Source organism: Elephas maximus, chromosome 4, assembly GCF_024166365.1.
Source record: "Elephas maximus indicus isolate mEleMax1 chromosome 4, mEleMax1 primary haplotype, whole genome shotgun sequence".
NCBI classification, from domain to species: domain Eukaryota; kingdom Metazoa; phylum Chordata; class Mammalia; order Proboscidea; family Elephantidae; genus Elephas; species Elephas maximus.
In genome coordinates, this window is record NC_064822.1 from 39,989,586 (window position 1) to 40,004,527 (window position 14,942).

The 14,942-nt window shown below is 35.8% G+C and overlaps 1 protein-coding gene across 1 annotated transcript in view; it reads left to right on the forward strand.

The window, feature by feature from the left end:
* Positions 1-14,942, forward strand: part of CUBN (cubilin) — a 341,241-nt gene that overhangs the window by 252,150 nt on the left and 74,149 nt on the right. Inside the window, exons 45-51 of the mRNA XM_049881914.1 lie at positions 303-481; positions 1,756-1,965; positions 2,613-2,753; positions 3,411-3,592; positions 10,017-10,188; positions 11,311-11,517; positions 13,505-13,654. Coding sequence (XP_049737871.1) covers positions 303-481; positions 1,756-1,965; positions 2,613-2,753; positions 3,411-3,592; positions 10,017-10,188; positions 11,311-11,517; positions 13,505-13,654 — 1,241 coding nt within the window. The remainder of the gene's footprint in view (positions 1-302; positions 482-1,755; positions 1,966-2,612; positions 2,754-3,410; positions 3,593-10,016; positions 10,189-11,310; positions 11,518-13,504; positions 13,655-14,942) is intronic.

Sequence of the window (14,942 nt, forward strand, 5' to 3'; positions counted from 1 at the left end):
GTAAATTGAGGATGACTTTTATATCTGTGAAATTAATACAAGATTATGGAAGGCCAATAAATATCCTTCCGTGTGGCACATGTAAAACCTATCTTTCTTGCGCTACTAAAGAGTTTATTATCATTAGGAAAAATATTATATGGCATTCTAAAGAGAAATGCAGCTTAAACTGACTGTCATAGTATCTTATGCTACAGGAATGATTTAATAATGCCCTGAAAGAAAGTCATTGATGTCTTTATTATCAAAATGTGTCAAACCAATTGGCCTTATACATTACACAGACTTTTTTCTCCCTTTAGCTGTACTTCCAATTACCTCGAGTTGCGGGATGGAGCTGATTCGAATGCACCAGTACTTTCCAAATTTTGTGGGACATCTCTGCCCAGCAGTCAGCTGTCCTCAGAAGAAGTCATGTACTTGAGATTCCGGTCTGATAACAGCCCCACTCACGTTGGATTCAAGGCTAAGTATTCCATAGGTAACAGCACTTTTTGTATTCATTAGGAAAGCAAGGTTAGAATGAATGTGTTAAGACATTTTTAAAAACCATACCTTTTTTAAAAAGAAATCTTTCTCTCTGAGGTCTATTTTGACGATAAACCAAAACAAAAAACAAAAACCGTTACCGTCAAGTCAATTCCGATTGATAGTGACCCTATAGTACAGGGTAGAAGTGCCCCATAGGGTTTCCAAGGAGCACCTGATGGGTTTCAACTGCTAATCTTTTGGTTAGCAGCCATAGCTCGCTGTAGCTCTTAACAACTGAGCTTCCAGTGCTCCTATTTTGATGATAGGAATAGATAACTAAGGAATAAGTGTTCAAAACCATAAAGTTGTCTCTTACTTTTAATTTTCACTTTCTTATTTTAAAACACTACTTTTACTAAACTTGAATATTTTGTATTTTTTCCTAACTTGTTTGTGAAAAACATTCAGTTAAATAAAATTTTCGTTTCTTCTTCTCTCCATCAAATATGTATTATATTACTTTATATAATAAAACAGTTTATTTAGTAGTCAAATAATGATATTTAGAGCAGTGACTATATACTCCTCACCTTTAATAGAATAATAGCTTCACCACCCCCCACCAGAGGTCTCTAGTGCCAGATGAGTCACTGATAAAAAAACAAATGTGTCTTCTCAATGTTTTGACTTCTTTATTTTTAAAACTACCAAAAAACATGCATACTGAAAATTTGCTATAATATAGTCTACAATGACACAGAATTTCGTATCTGGTTTGGACACTAACCAAATTTATTTATTACAGCAAAAACTAGAAAGCTTAATTGTAATAATATTTAACCTACACTGTAGGTCATTTTATATCCTGAGGCAAATTGCATATAGTTCAGTATAGCTGTTGCATTTGCTGATAAGAAAGAATTGATTCGTAGTTTTCAAGTTACTGCAGTAGAATGATTATTTGGTAGTTAAATTAGAAATGGCAGGGATCACTCCATCTGCTGAACTTAGGCTCAGTTTTTAGAATCCTTCTCAACACAGCACACTAGGGAATTGGTTCTTAAAATGAAACCTACCTGTCACTGATAGGTCTCACATAGTGTGCCAAGTGAGTTAATGAGACTTTACAAAATATGCCACTCAACAGTCTTTCAGTCTTCCATTTCCCATCATTGGGTTGGGCTTGTGATGTCATTTCTCTTTACATCAATGTTAGGTTTCAAATAATCTGTAATAGAATATTGCTTGTGTGTGTGTGTGTGTGTTTTTTTTTTTTTTTTGCAGCCTTGTGTGGAGGAACAGTGACTGGGCAAAGTGGCATCATTGAAAGCATTGGATATCCAACACTTCCTTATAGAGACAATTTATTCTGTGAGTGGCATCTCCAGGGTCTCTCAGGACACTATTTCACCATCTATTTTGAAGACTTTAACCTTCAGAATTCCTCCAACTGTGAAAAAGACTTTGTGGAGATCTGGGAAAACCATATCTCTGGTCAGTGAAATGTTTGCTCTCTTTTGGAAGTGCTTATTTTCACATGTACTCATGCAGCCCCTGAAATTTCCTAACTTCCAAGAAAGGCAAAGGCATGTCGATTCTGTAGAGAAGTACAGACCAATAAGCTCTGGGTAGCACCAGCTCTTCTTGCCCTTGATTGCTACCCATAAACAATTGGTGGCCGTAGCCCTGGGGGGTCTATATATAGCTTATTCTGGAGACCACATTGTTAAAGCACTGAATTGGGAAGTCATTCTCTTCACACTGGTCCCTCCAGTGCCATATACAATTACAGGTACTCTAGAAGGTAAGGTAAGGAGAGGAAAGGGTAATGTACTCTAGCAATAACATGATGGACATTTGTCACTCTGTTGTCTCAGATTATTTCCTTAGCCAAATGAGCAAGGCTTTGTCATTGTACTTAGATGCCTTTCTCCTAATTGGTTGTAGTTTTGTTACACTTCTTCATGTATATGAAAATGTTTATTTTTATTCATATTGTCTTGCTTTTCTTGACAGAGCTTACCATTTCTTCATGGGAAGGGTCTGTGTTTTATTATTTTCTCCATAAAGTATAGAACACCTCAAGAGAGGTTAAATTGATCACCCGAACATATACTTACTTAGTGATTTAATTCCCACAGGGCATGTATTGGGCAGATTCTGTGGAAACACCATTCCTGACAGCATTGACACTTCTGGCAATGTTGCTTTGGTCAAGTTTGTCACAGATGGCTCTCTTACTGCCTCAGGATTCAGATTGCGGTTTGAATCTAGCATGGATGGTAAGTTCATTGATTCATGTAAAAAAAAAAATTATTTAGTACCTGTATTGGATAGATACTCTGCTAGGCACCAGTGTTAGAATAGTAGGAAGAAGAACCAAATATGTTTAGTGAAAACACAGACATTAATCAATTGGTCACACCAGTAAATGAGAAATTATTGTCATAAATTGTAATCAAAGAAAAGTAACTAGCACAATGAGAGGTGTCATGAGGGATGAGAGTTTTTTGGCAATACCCATCTTAAGAAAGCCAGTCCATGGGCCCTATAGTTTTTTCAGAATTGTATTTCCAAACACCCTGTCAAATTTAGATGAAATAAATATTTTGCCTCAAAAAATCAGGTGATTATTTTAGCCTCCCCCCACCCCCGGCTATAAAGATTGGTCTTTCATATTTCTTAGGACATGATGATAATTAAAATACTGTCAGTAGCTATCATTCATGGGTGCAAAGATGAATAGAGACAGGAAATAAACACAAATGTTCTCTAAAAAGTCCTCAGGTACACAGAGTAGTAAATAAATAGGAGCAATGATTTTATCTGCAGAATAATAAAAACAGAAAACCAAAACTTTAATTTTGAGAGCGTTCCGTATAATAGATGGGCTCATTTTGATTTGGTTGGAATTTTTCATGATTTTTTTCCCCCTTCAGAGTGTGGTGGGGATCTCCAGGGTCCTACTGGAACATTTACTTCTCCCAACTACCCGAACCCAAATCCTCACAGCAGGATCTGTGAGTGGAAAATTGCTGTGCAGGAAGGAAGGCGGATCACTCTAACTTTTAACAACCTGAGGCTGGAAGCTCATCCGTCCTGCAGCAACGAGCATGTGACAGTAAGAGTTCTGTGCACTTGGGGGAATTATATCCATTGTTTAAGCAGTTTATTGATCCATAAATCATAGTCAGAAAACTAGGTCAGGGATATTTCCATCCATGCAACTGTATCTCAAATTCTACGTCTTTCAGATCGAACAAAATCGCAATAAACTGCTAAAATAATTTTGAAAGCAGGTTTAAGAAGTCTATCAATTGTTATTATAAATTCTGAAAGCAAATGATCATTGCATATGCCAAAACTGGGTAGAGGGAGAAAGGCAAAGCCATGGAATAGCACATAACTGAACTGGACCAGAGTCAAGCACAAGCCGCCACTGAAAATTTTAAGCAGGTAGATAGTCCTCTTGCTTAGTTATTGTTCTCTGTCAGGGATACTGAGGGATTCTTCATGGGAGACGTTGGTTGCTTGCCTTCCATGTTTTCAGACTCAAATAATGTGAGATGTGCCCTTAGTATTCTTAGCTTATCTTAGCTAAATAAAGAAAATGAGGTCCATAATTGTGAAAATATACTGTTAACACACATGAACACACTTTGTCTTTTATCTAATACTAGAAACTATGGAACCTAGTGTGTTTCCTTTTATTTGAGAGCCAGGAAACTTTGGACTAAGCTTGTTTATTTTAAAGGAGCTTTTTTTAATATATATTATTGAATGAATATGTAGACAAGGAGGAAGTAATTAAACAACTAATTATTCCCATTATACCATATTTTGATGCATTTCCTTACTTTTTCTTGACAATGCATAATTTTATGTATACCCTCTCATCACTTATTGATGTGGTTAGTTTCCAAAGACCAGGTTGTCATGGGAAATCAACGTTATACAAAAGTTGAGAATGATCGCATCAGACCACAAAATGGAGGACAACTACATCATTACATAACTGCAAAATTATATCATTACATAACTGCCAAATTATATCATTACATAACTGCCAAGTTATATCATTACAGAACTGCCAAGCCACTGAGAATCATGGCCCAGCCAACTTGACACACAAACCTTAACCATCAAAGCCAGCATTACTCTCGCCTCACACCTCAGCATTTGTTACTGCCAGACATACATTGTTAATGCACAAGATTGTCAGATAGTAGATTTTTTACTACTGTCATAAATTTGAAATGTCAGTTTACGAGACAGTTGGTAAGTGTGGAGGAGGTATAGTTGTAATCATTGGTGTAAATGCATTTGTATACTCATTTTAGTCTACTTTTATGATCCTATATATATATAGTGAATGCTTACTGAACATGCAATATGGAGAGTTCAGAAAATAGAAAAATACTTGAAATTCTATACACTCATTATTAAAATTTTGATGTATAAACAGTTATTTTTTTCCTTTGAAATTGCTTACATAGTTGAGTTTATATTGAATATAATGATTATTAGGAATTTTAGCAGCAGAATATTTACATGCTCTACAGGAAAGATAATATGAAATGTGCATAGTTTTAGAAGTCAAATAATAAAATAAAATTTATAGCAGCCACAACAAAATCAGAACCCAGTCTTACATACCTTCTCCCCATCCCTGAATTCTAGATGCCAAAGGCATTCACTTTGAACTCTTTTAACACTTTCTTCTGATATTTGTCATTATTTTGAAATAATATTCTTATTTCCTATACATTATTCATCAACATCTTGCTACAGGACATGAGGATTTAGCTCTCTTCACAAACTACCCCCTGTGGCACCACAAAAATACATAGGAATGTTCATAGTTCACCATTTTCCCCAACTTCTTCACAAAGTACTTATGCCACAGGCTTTGTTTAAATTGTTATTTAGTGTTTACATTATTGTGATTGTGTAAACATCCTTCGCAACTAAGTCAGTAGTGTACCATGGTAACATTCGCTTTTGTTTTTCCAACAAATAATAATTGTGTCATTTTCACATATTCTTAGTTTTCTATGCATTTATCGCTAATTCTTCCTCACACCTTCCACCCAAAGTGTACAACTTCACCTTATATAATCAAGCACACCTATCAGTTCCATTTATTTTCCTTAGCAATATCCTTCCTTGAGCCTTTGTCCATCACCTTCAAGCCTGATGCCAGCTGTCATTTTAGGATTTCCCTTCACCATCAAATTTGGAACTCCTTTCATCCCTCTCCTGGACTGGATACTTGGCTTTCTGATACCACTGTCGGTTAATTTACTCTTCTTGGTGAGACTTATGCTCTTGTAGCTCCCTAAGCAAGTGGACATGGGTCAAATTTTTTGAGAATATGTATACTTGAAATTATGTTATTTTACCCTCATTATTTGTTGGTATTTTGACTGAATACAGAGGTCTGAGGTGAAGACATTATCCCTCTGAATTTTTAAGACATTAATTTCTCAGTTTTCAGTGTTGTTACATAGCCCTGGTTGGGCAGTGGTTAAGACTAAAAAAGGTCAGCAATTCAAATTCACAAGCCACTCCTTGGAAACCCTATGGGACAGTTCTACTCTGTTCTCTAGGGTCACTATGAGTCAGAATTGACTCAATGGCAATGGGTTTAATGTTATTTTCAGCATGATTCCTTATCTTTTGTCTTGAGTATGTTTTACTCTGTCTTTGTTTTACTCTGTAAGATTTAGGATCGTGTTCTTATCACTGGTTCTCTAAAATGTCTCAAGGATGTGTTTTTGTGTTGGTCTATTTTCACCCATTGTCCTGGGTACTCCTTGGTCTCTTCAGTGGGGAATCTCACATCCTTAAGTCTGAGATATTTTCTTGTATTATGTTTTTGTAATTTCCTTTCCTATATTCTATTTCTGAAATTCCTTTTGATGGAATATTAGAGGTCCTGTTTTGATCCTCAAATTTTCCTTTTTTTTTTTCATTTTTAGTCTTTGTCTTTCTCCTCTAAAGAAAACTTTTAAATTTTAGCTTATGATTTTTCTCTTATATCTTTAAAAATATTTTATTTTTAGTTTCCAAAAAAAGCCCCTTCTTATTCTATAAATATTCTACCCATATAGCATTCCATTCATATTTTATGGGTAGAATATCTTCTTTTGTATCTTTGAATATATTAGTCATAACTTTGAAGTTTCCAGTTGCTTCTTTTGTGGTCAATTTCTTTCATATTTCTGTTATCTATTTATTTTGGTCTCTGCTTTTTCCATTAGACATTTCCCTGAAAGTTCTTGGATAGTCATTTACATCTAAGACTGAAATACTAAAAAGCTGATTGGCAGCTGTCATGGATTGAATCGCGTCCCCCCAAAATGTGTGTCAACTTGGCTAGGTTATGTTTCCCGGTATTGCGTGGTAGTCCATCATTTTGTGATCGGATGTGATTTTCCTATGTGTTGTAAATCTGACCTCTGTGATGTTAATGAGGCAGGATTAGAGGCAGTTATCCTAATGGGTCAGGGCTCAATATACAAGATTAGGTTGTGTTTTAAGTCCATCTCTTTTAATATATAAAAGAGAGAATCCATCAGAGAAGGGGGACCTCATACCACCAAGAAATAAAAGCCAGGAGAATAGCATGTCCTTTGAATCTGGGGATCCTGCGCTGAGAAGCTCCTCAATGAGGGGAAGATTGATGACAAGGACCTCCCCCAGAGCTGACAGAGAAAGCTTTCTCTTGGAGCAGGCACCCTGAATTTGGACTTCTAGCCTCCTAGACTGTGAGAGAATAAATTTCTCTTTGTTAAAACCATCCACTAGATAACTAAGACAGCAGCTTTGTGTGCATGCCTGGGGCTTATCAACCTCTGGGCTTCATGAGTGGCGACCATTTATTTGGGGAACCTGCAAATGTCATATCTAAAGGTCTTTTTTCTTGGAAAAATCAAGAACTGAAGTAAGGAATAAGCTTCAGGGTTAATTTCTTATTCTGAATCTTTAAATTATGTCCACGTTCCTTTTCTCTGAAATCTGTTCATAGATTCCAAGTTAGTTTTGTTTCCTTTTCACTCTGCTCTGAACAAAGCTATGTGGATTGCTGTTGGTCCATCCTTTACTTGCAAACTTGTAAAAAACAAACAAGAAAAAAATAACTTTTCTAAAATCTTCAGGTGGAACAAGGGCAGCTGTAAGTGCACTGCTTCTAATCTAATCCCTTATCTAGCTGGACTGAGCATAAAATTCCGTCAGGCCTAGCTATCTATCTGACTCATTGCATGAATGAAGAAGACAAAAAACTATACTACTCGGTGTACACTATGACAAAAACTGTGTCTGACTTTTTTTCACTGCTTATAGAATATTTTAGAGCCTGTTCTGAGTCTCATATGCCTGCTTTCTACCCTCTTTTTTTTTGGGACTTGTAGTTTTGAATACAAAAGAGAGTGGAGGATGAGAGTAGAAATAGCACTGTGATTGTTTCTAAAAGCAGAACTCCATGTGATAAATGAATGACTGCACAATTTTTAGTCCTTGTGATTCTAAGCTGGGGGCAGACATAAGAACAGGGACAAAGGCCATTGATTATGTTTCCAATATTTTCCATTAGTTTTGTAGTTACTGGCAGCACAGTGAAGTGTTTGGCTGCTAACCAAAAGGTTGGCAGTGTGAATCCACCAGCTGCTCCTTGGAAACCCTTTTGAGCAGTTCTACTGTGTCCTATAGGGTCGCTGTGAGTTGGAATCAACTTGAAGGCAATGGGTTTCTTTGGGTTGTAGTTACTAGTAAACCCTTTCAAATCTGGCCATGTGCTCCCCATTCCTATTTTCAGTGTCATTGAAATATTTCTTGTTTTCTGTTTCTTTTTGCGTTGTTTCATGGATTGGAATCAGAGGAATGATATGAATCCCAATTCTTTTTTTTTATATATACGATTTTTTTTATTGTGCTTTAGATGAAGGTTTATAAAGCAAATTAGTTTCTCATTAAACAATTAATACACATATTGTTTTGTGACATTGGTTGCCAACTCCGCGATGTGTCAACCCTCTCCTCTTCTCTACCTTGGGTTCCCTATTTCCATTAGTACAGCTTTCCTGTCCCCTCCTGCCTTCTAGTCCTTGTTATGCTGGTGTTAGCCCATTTAGTCTCTTATACATGGTTGAACTACATGTGCTATTGTTTGTTTCATAACCTGTCTAATCTTTGGCTGAAGGGCAAACCTCAAGAGTGACTTCAGTACTAAGTTAAAAGGTTGTCTGAGGGCCATACTCTTGGGGTTTCTCCAGTCTCTATCAGACCAGTAAGCCTGGTCTTTTTTTGTGAGTTTGAATTTTGTTCTACATTTTCTCCAGCTGTCTGGGCCCCCCATTGTCATCCCTGTCAGAGCAGTTGGTGGTGGTGAATCCCAGTTCTATTACTAGCCCTATAACTTGGGGAAGTTGATTATAAAAAGATTATTTAAAAAAATAATCTTCCTGAACTCTAGTGTCTTACTTTGGAAAACAGAAATAGTATTATATGCCCAAGAGGGTTGTGCTGATGGATGAGGTAGTCTGAGTGGGATGATAAACACAGTTTGGCATTTTGTCAGAGCTCAGTACAGGACAGGAAATGCTGTGTCTGGACTGTGTGTTAGGAGATACTTTAAACCAGAAGTCCCCACAGGGTTAAGTTTAATGATCAATCATATAGTAACTAAAAAAAGCTTGTATCTTTTGTTATTTACTCCACTCCCCTTGAGCATAGATCTTTGTGGTGCAGTCTGAGTGATTATCTCCTATTGTGAGAGATTCAAATCCCTTTCAGAAACAGGAATATCAATCAATATTTATTTAGTTACTCCTGGATTTTTTTTAACTGTAAAAAATGAGGTGTGTTAAAAATTCACCTTGGTTTTGTACAGCAGTAGAATAATACCTTGCCAATTATTATAATTATGTGCATAACTAGAGTTGCTGTTTAATATTTTGGAGTTAACAATACTCTAGTCCATTTCGTAAAAATGTAAATTGGTAGGAAAATTGTTTTGAACTCATAAATAATTAGGCAATAACTATTATATTTATAATGAGATTGATTTTTTAAAATTACTTTTCAAGCTATTTTGGAATACTTGAATTATTATGTACTTAAATTATCAGAGACCAGCATTTAAGCCTTCTTTCTAACTATCAAAGGTCCTAATGCATTGTTAAGAAAAACTGCCTGTCAGTGAACTTTGTGAAATGAAAATGTAAGCATATTGGAATATCTCCTTTACATTTAGAACACGTTTTCCAGTTGCAAAGAATACAGCAGTTTTTCATTTGTCACTGTGTGGCAGAAGGGTATTACTGCAATACTTTCATTTTAGTGAAATGACCCTGAGGCCACACAATGTGCTCAGAGTAACTTAGTGGCTTGTAGCCCTGGGATAGGAGCCTAGGTTGTTAAGTAATTCATTTTAGCTCAGGGTTTCCTTAGAAAGAAGTGGGTCTGGGCTGAGAATATCACCTCCTAGGAAATATTTAGTAAAATGGACTCTGTGTCTAAAGCTTAAACGATTTTTCCAACAGGTATTCAATGGTATCAGAAGTAACTCTCCCCAACTAGAGGAACTGTGTAGTAGTGTGAATGTAAGCGACCAGATAAAATCTTCAGGAAACACAATGAAAGTCGTTTTTTTCACTGATGGGTCCAGACCATATGGAGGTTTCATTGCTTCCTACACATCCAGTGAAGACGCAGGTAAGGGAGGATGCTATAAATATACCTTATTTTAATCCGATGCATTAAAGATGCCCTACAACTACTGCCAGCAGCACCAGAGCTTCCCATTTTCCCTTTAGTGATAAACATTGTACCTGGGGTTTTCTATATAAGACAAATGTATATAACCAGATGGAAAACCCAACCCAGACAGGAAAACAAAAATTGGGGTTTCAGAAAGAAAACTGCTACTGTGAATTAAAAACTTAAAAAAAAAGTACTATCGGATGAGCTTCCTAGTTCAATTCCATGCAATGTTGCCATTATAGTTGGCTGTGTTTTTTTTTTTTTTTTCCTGTAGTTCCTGGTGGATTCTTTTGTGCTGAAAGAGACCATTTACCTCTTAGAGAGCACCTTAGTCCCAGAGAGTAACTATTTTAATCAAAGAAAGATTTCACTGTTTCTTAATCATTCATCTATAGGAAATTAATGGGCGAAGGGGTTTCACATTTGGCATAGAGAATTTTTAAATTAAGCTAGATGTGGCTTCTGATTGTAAATACCCCTTTACTTTCTGGATTGGTGGGTGCTATTATCTAATGGTTTTTAAATGTAGGAATAGTGGAACTGAATATATATATTTTTTAAATGAAGTTTCATTGATAAAAGGAGCATTTGTTCTCTTGTTAAAAGGGGCAAATTCGTTGGCACTCCAGTGTTATCATATTCTCTGTTTGATCCAATTAAATTTTTGGGTTGAGTGGAGAATTTCTAATCAGAGGCCATTAAGACCTACAGCCATTATATTGGGTATTTCTCTAAATTAAATACCAATGAATAATAGGCCTAAATAGGAAATAATGATGCACAGCCAAACCCCACCTGCTTAATCTGCATTGACAGGGGGAATAAAGAAGCCGTTCTTTTTTTTTACACCTTTCCTTTGTAAACTCACAGAAACTTCTTCCGTAGTTTACATGCGTGAGTTAGCCTTTTAACCACAACACTGGCTTCATCTAGAGAAACAAATCAAACCAATGACATTGGTGATGTTATTTTAGTTATTGTTCTTGTATTTCTTGTATCTTCTGTTTTCTGTTACAGCAAGAATCTTACTATTTTCTCTGTTGCCTTTTCTTCTTCTTCTTTTTTTTTTTTAAGTGTGTGGCGGGTCCCTTACAAATTTCGCTGGAGGAAACTTTACTTCTCCTGGCTATAATGGAGTCAGTAACTACTCCAGAAACCTAAACTGTGAATGGAGTCTCAGTAATCCAAATCAGGGAAATTCATCCATTTACATTCATTTTGAGAGTTTTTACCTGGAAAGTCACCAAGACTGTCAATTTGATGTCCTTGAGTTTCGAGTGGGTGAGTTCAATTAAGGAATATTCTTCTTGTGCCTGTAGGCCACAAACAATGAAGAAAGTCAAATAGCTTTTGTATAAATACATAAGATCCAAAGAACTTTGTTCAAACAAAGTTGTAATTCTGTGCTGAGATGAGGAAGACATGCTCTGATGAACAGTATGTGAGGTGAATCAGTGTTTACAACTGGATCCTATGTCTCAATTGATTGGTTTCACGGTACGTGAGATTTACCCATGAGAGGTTTCCACTTGCCTCTACCTTCATAATGAGTTCACGTGGTGCCCTTCAGCTATCTTCTACTACTCAAGACTCCTTTCCCAGGAGACTGGAACTTAGCATAATCAGAAGGTACCAGCAGTTTCCTATACTTATAGGATTCACAAAGAGGCTGTGGAATCCTACTTAGGCCTTAGAAGTCCAAGGAAGTTTTGTAGTGTACCAGATGGAGAAGCACATGGAAATTATGTAGGCAATTTTCCCCAAAGCAGTCAAGTTTTCATGATAGAAAAGAATTGAGATGTACTTGGTAAACCATAATTCTCATAAGAATTTGGAAAAATCTACATTCATAAAAAATGAATCAGTTTTAGTTTTTTTCCCACAGTCAAGGCATCTTGACTGCCTATCAGATAGTCTATCGTATTGCTCCCACCATTACATTAACATGCTCTTTCCCTGTAGATAAATAAGTAAGCATAGGGTGGAAATAATATCATAGATCATCAGTACTGTCAAATGTCTACTGAATTTCATATTATCCCAGATTTTAAAGAAAAGGAGGGTGAAAGCCTCAGAAGCTAAAGTAGCTAGCTGGTGAGAATGTTCTGGGGCAACTACAGAAATCACTTCTTTGAGAACATGGGAGACAGAATTTTCGAGGAGAATTCGTGTAGTCATAGACCAATAATTCTCAGAAGGAGAATTATCCTGGCTTCCCGGAGTAGTCTAGACAAGACTTATGAGGGGAATAGACGTAGTTTGAAAATGTTCTCCATGTGATTCTGATAAACCCTCAGCATGTCCACCTGTTTCAAAACCGCTGGCTTATAGAATCAAACAGAGTAGTTATGTACAAATTCCAGTCAGTTAAATGCAGTCTTCTCTTTATCTTCTCAGTCTTAGAGGCACTTCAAATACTTTATTTCATTGATTTGTAAGGTCAGTAATTTTGGTCTGAAAGTATAAACAGAGAACAGACAAATGGGAACTTGTAGGTGTGCTATAAATGTTAATCAAAGTACTGTTAGAAGTAATCTTCATAAAAAGACTCAGCTCCATCCTGACAGTTCTTGGTCTGCTATTCTTTCCTTTCAGTTGATTAAATACAATGAAGAAATCTTTAAAAATCTAGGTAATTATCACTTTTTTCTTGATGATATATTTTATCACTGTTGGTATAATACCTCTTATGCCCTAAAGGAGGCCCATCTAAAAATTTGTTATTTTTAATAAGTTCTATCACTATTTAGAAGTGCTAAAATAATTATGAAAGCACCAACTGGAACAAAATGACACTTATGTTAGAGAGAAATCTACACCAAAAAAAGTATGAGATTTTTAACCTGTTGAAAGAACTTTTTCTTTTGCAATTGACAAAGGTGGAGAGAAACTTTGTGAAATGTCTCCTACTAAATCATGATTTAAATACATGTCGATAAACACTGTAAATTTTTTAATTTTTTTAAACATATGTTATATATAATATATAGTATAATATATATGTTAAAAAACAAAAAAACCTGTTGCCACCAAGTTGATTGCAACTCACAGTGACGCTATAGGACAAAGAAGAACTTGCCCCACAGGTTTTCCAAGGAGCAGCTGAGTTCTTAATCACTATGCCACCTGGGCTCCATATTATGTCTTATATAATTTAATACATGTATTTATTTAAGTATTTTAACTATATTAAGTGTATTTAATAAATAATAGACAAGTGGTTTCAAAGGCTATATAATAATGGTACTTGGTATGTTATTTTGCTTAGGAAATGCTGATGGACCACTGATATGGAGACTTTGTGGACATTCAAGACCTACAATGCCATTAGTCATACCTTACCCTCAGGTCTGGATACACTTTGTCACCAATCGGCAAGTAGAACATATTGGATTCCATGCAGAGTATTCCTTTACAGGTAAGACTATGGTTAAGCTCTGAAACACTGATGATAAAGTAGTAGATGAAAAACTTCAGTCAAATTTTATATATATATATATATATATGTTTTTTGTTTTTTTTTTCCATAAAGATCTTACACAGATTTTATTAGGTTTATTTCTAGGTAGCTATTTGTTTTGTTTTGCCAGTGCCAACCAGATTTTCTAATTGATGATTGCCAGCAACTAGGAACCTTTTTATTTTTATATATTAATCTTTCATCCAGAGAACTTGCTGCACTCTTACTAGTCTTAACTTTGTGTCTGTAGATTCTCTTTGCTGTTTCTGTAGACAGTCATCTCTTCTGTTAATGATAGTACTTTTTGTCTTTCAATCCTAATACTTCACTTCTTTCTCTTTTCTGAATTATCTGGCTAAGCCTATCATAATATTGAACAGAAGTAATGATAGCACCTTGTTTCTGACCTTAATGAGGATGTATGACATTTCATTGTTAATTATATTAATTTCCTTAGGTTTTCAATAAAATACCCCTGATCAGATTAAAGAAAGTCTCTTTAATTCTTAGTGTACAAAAAAAAGGTTTTTTAAAATCATAAATGGGTATTCGATTTCATAAAATGATTTTTATGCATCTGTTGAGATGATCTTATTTTTTTCTCTTTTTAATATATTAACGTAGTGAATTATATTAAAAGATTTTTCTCTTGTTAAACCATTCTTGCATTTCCAGAATAAAACTGTCTTTATCATGATATGTGCTTGTACGTTTTATTGGATATTGTTTGCTAATGGTTTATGTTGGATTTACACCTGTGGCATTCAGAATCTGTACCTGAAATTTCAACCCAAGATGGGCAGCACTGATTCTTGCTGCTTCCCTAGGCCAGTAGTTTTTCTAATTCCTTTTCATGGGCATAGCAGTCCTTTTCATTTCCCAGCTTTATGTAAAAGTCTTAGTTCCAGTCTTTCATTTTGTCGGTGTGCAAAGCCATGTTCTCCTCCTTCCTGGTCATTAAAATCTCACATGCCAATCCCTAGCATCCATATCTTAGTCCTATATCTTCTCTGACTGCCACACTTTCAGTATGAGATTATCACTGTAAATCTGAGTTCCCTTACTGCTTATGAAAGGCGCCCTGGTGGTGCAGTGGTTAAGTGCTCAGCTGCTAACTGAAAGGTTGGTGGTTCAAACCCACCAGCTGCTCAGTGGGAGAGAGATGTGGCAGTCTGCTGCCATGAAGATTACAGCCTTGGAAATCCTTTGAGCAATTCAATTCTGTCCTATAGCGTCACTATATAAG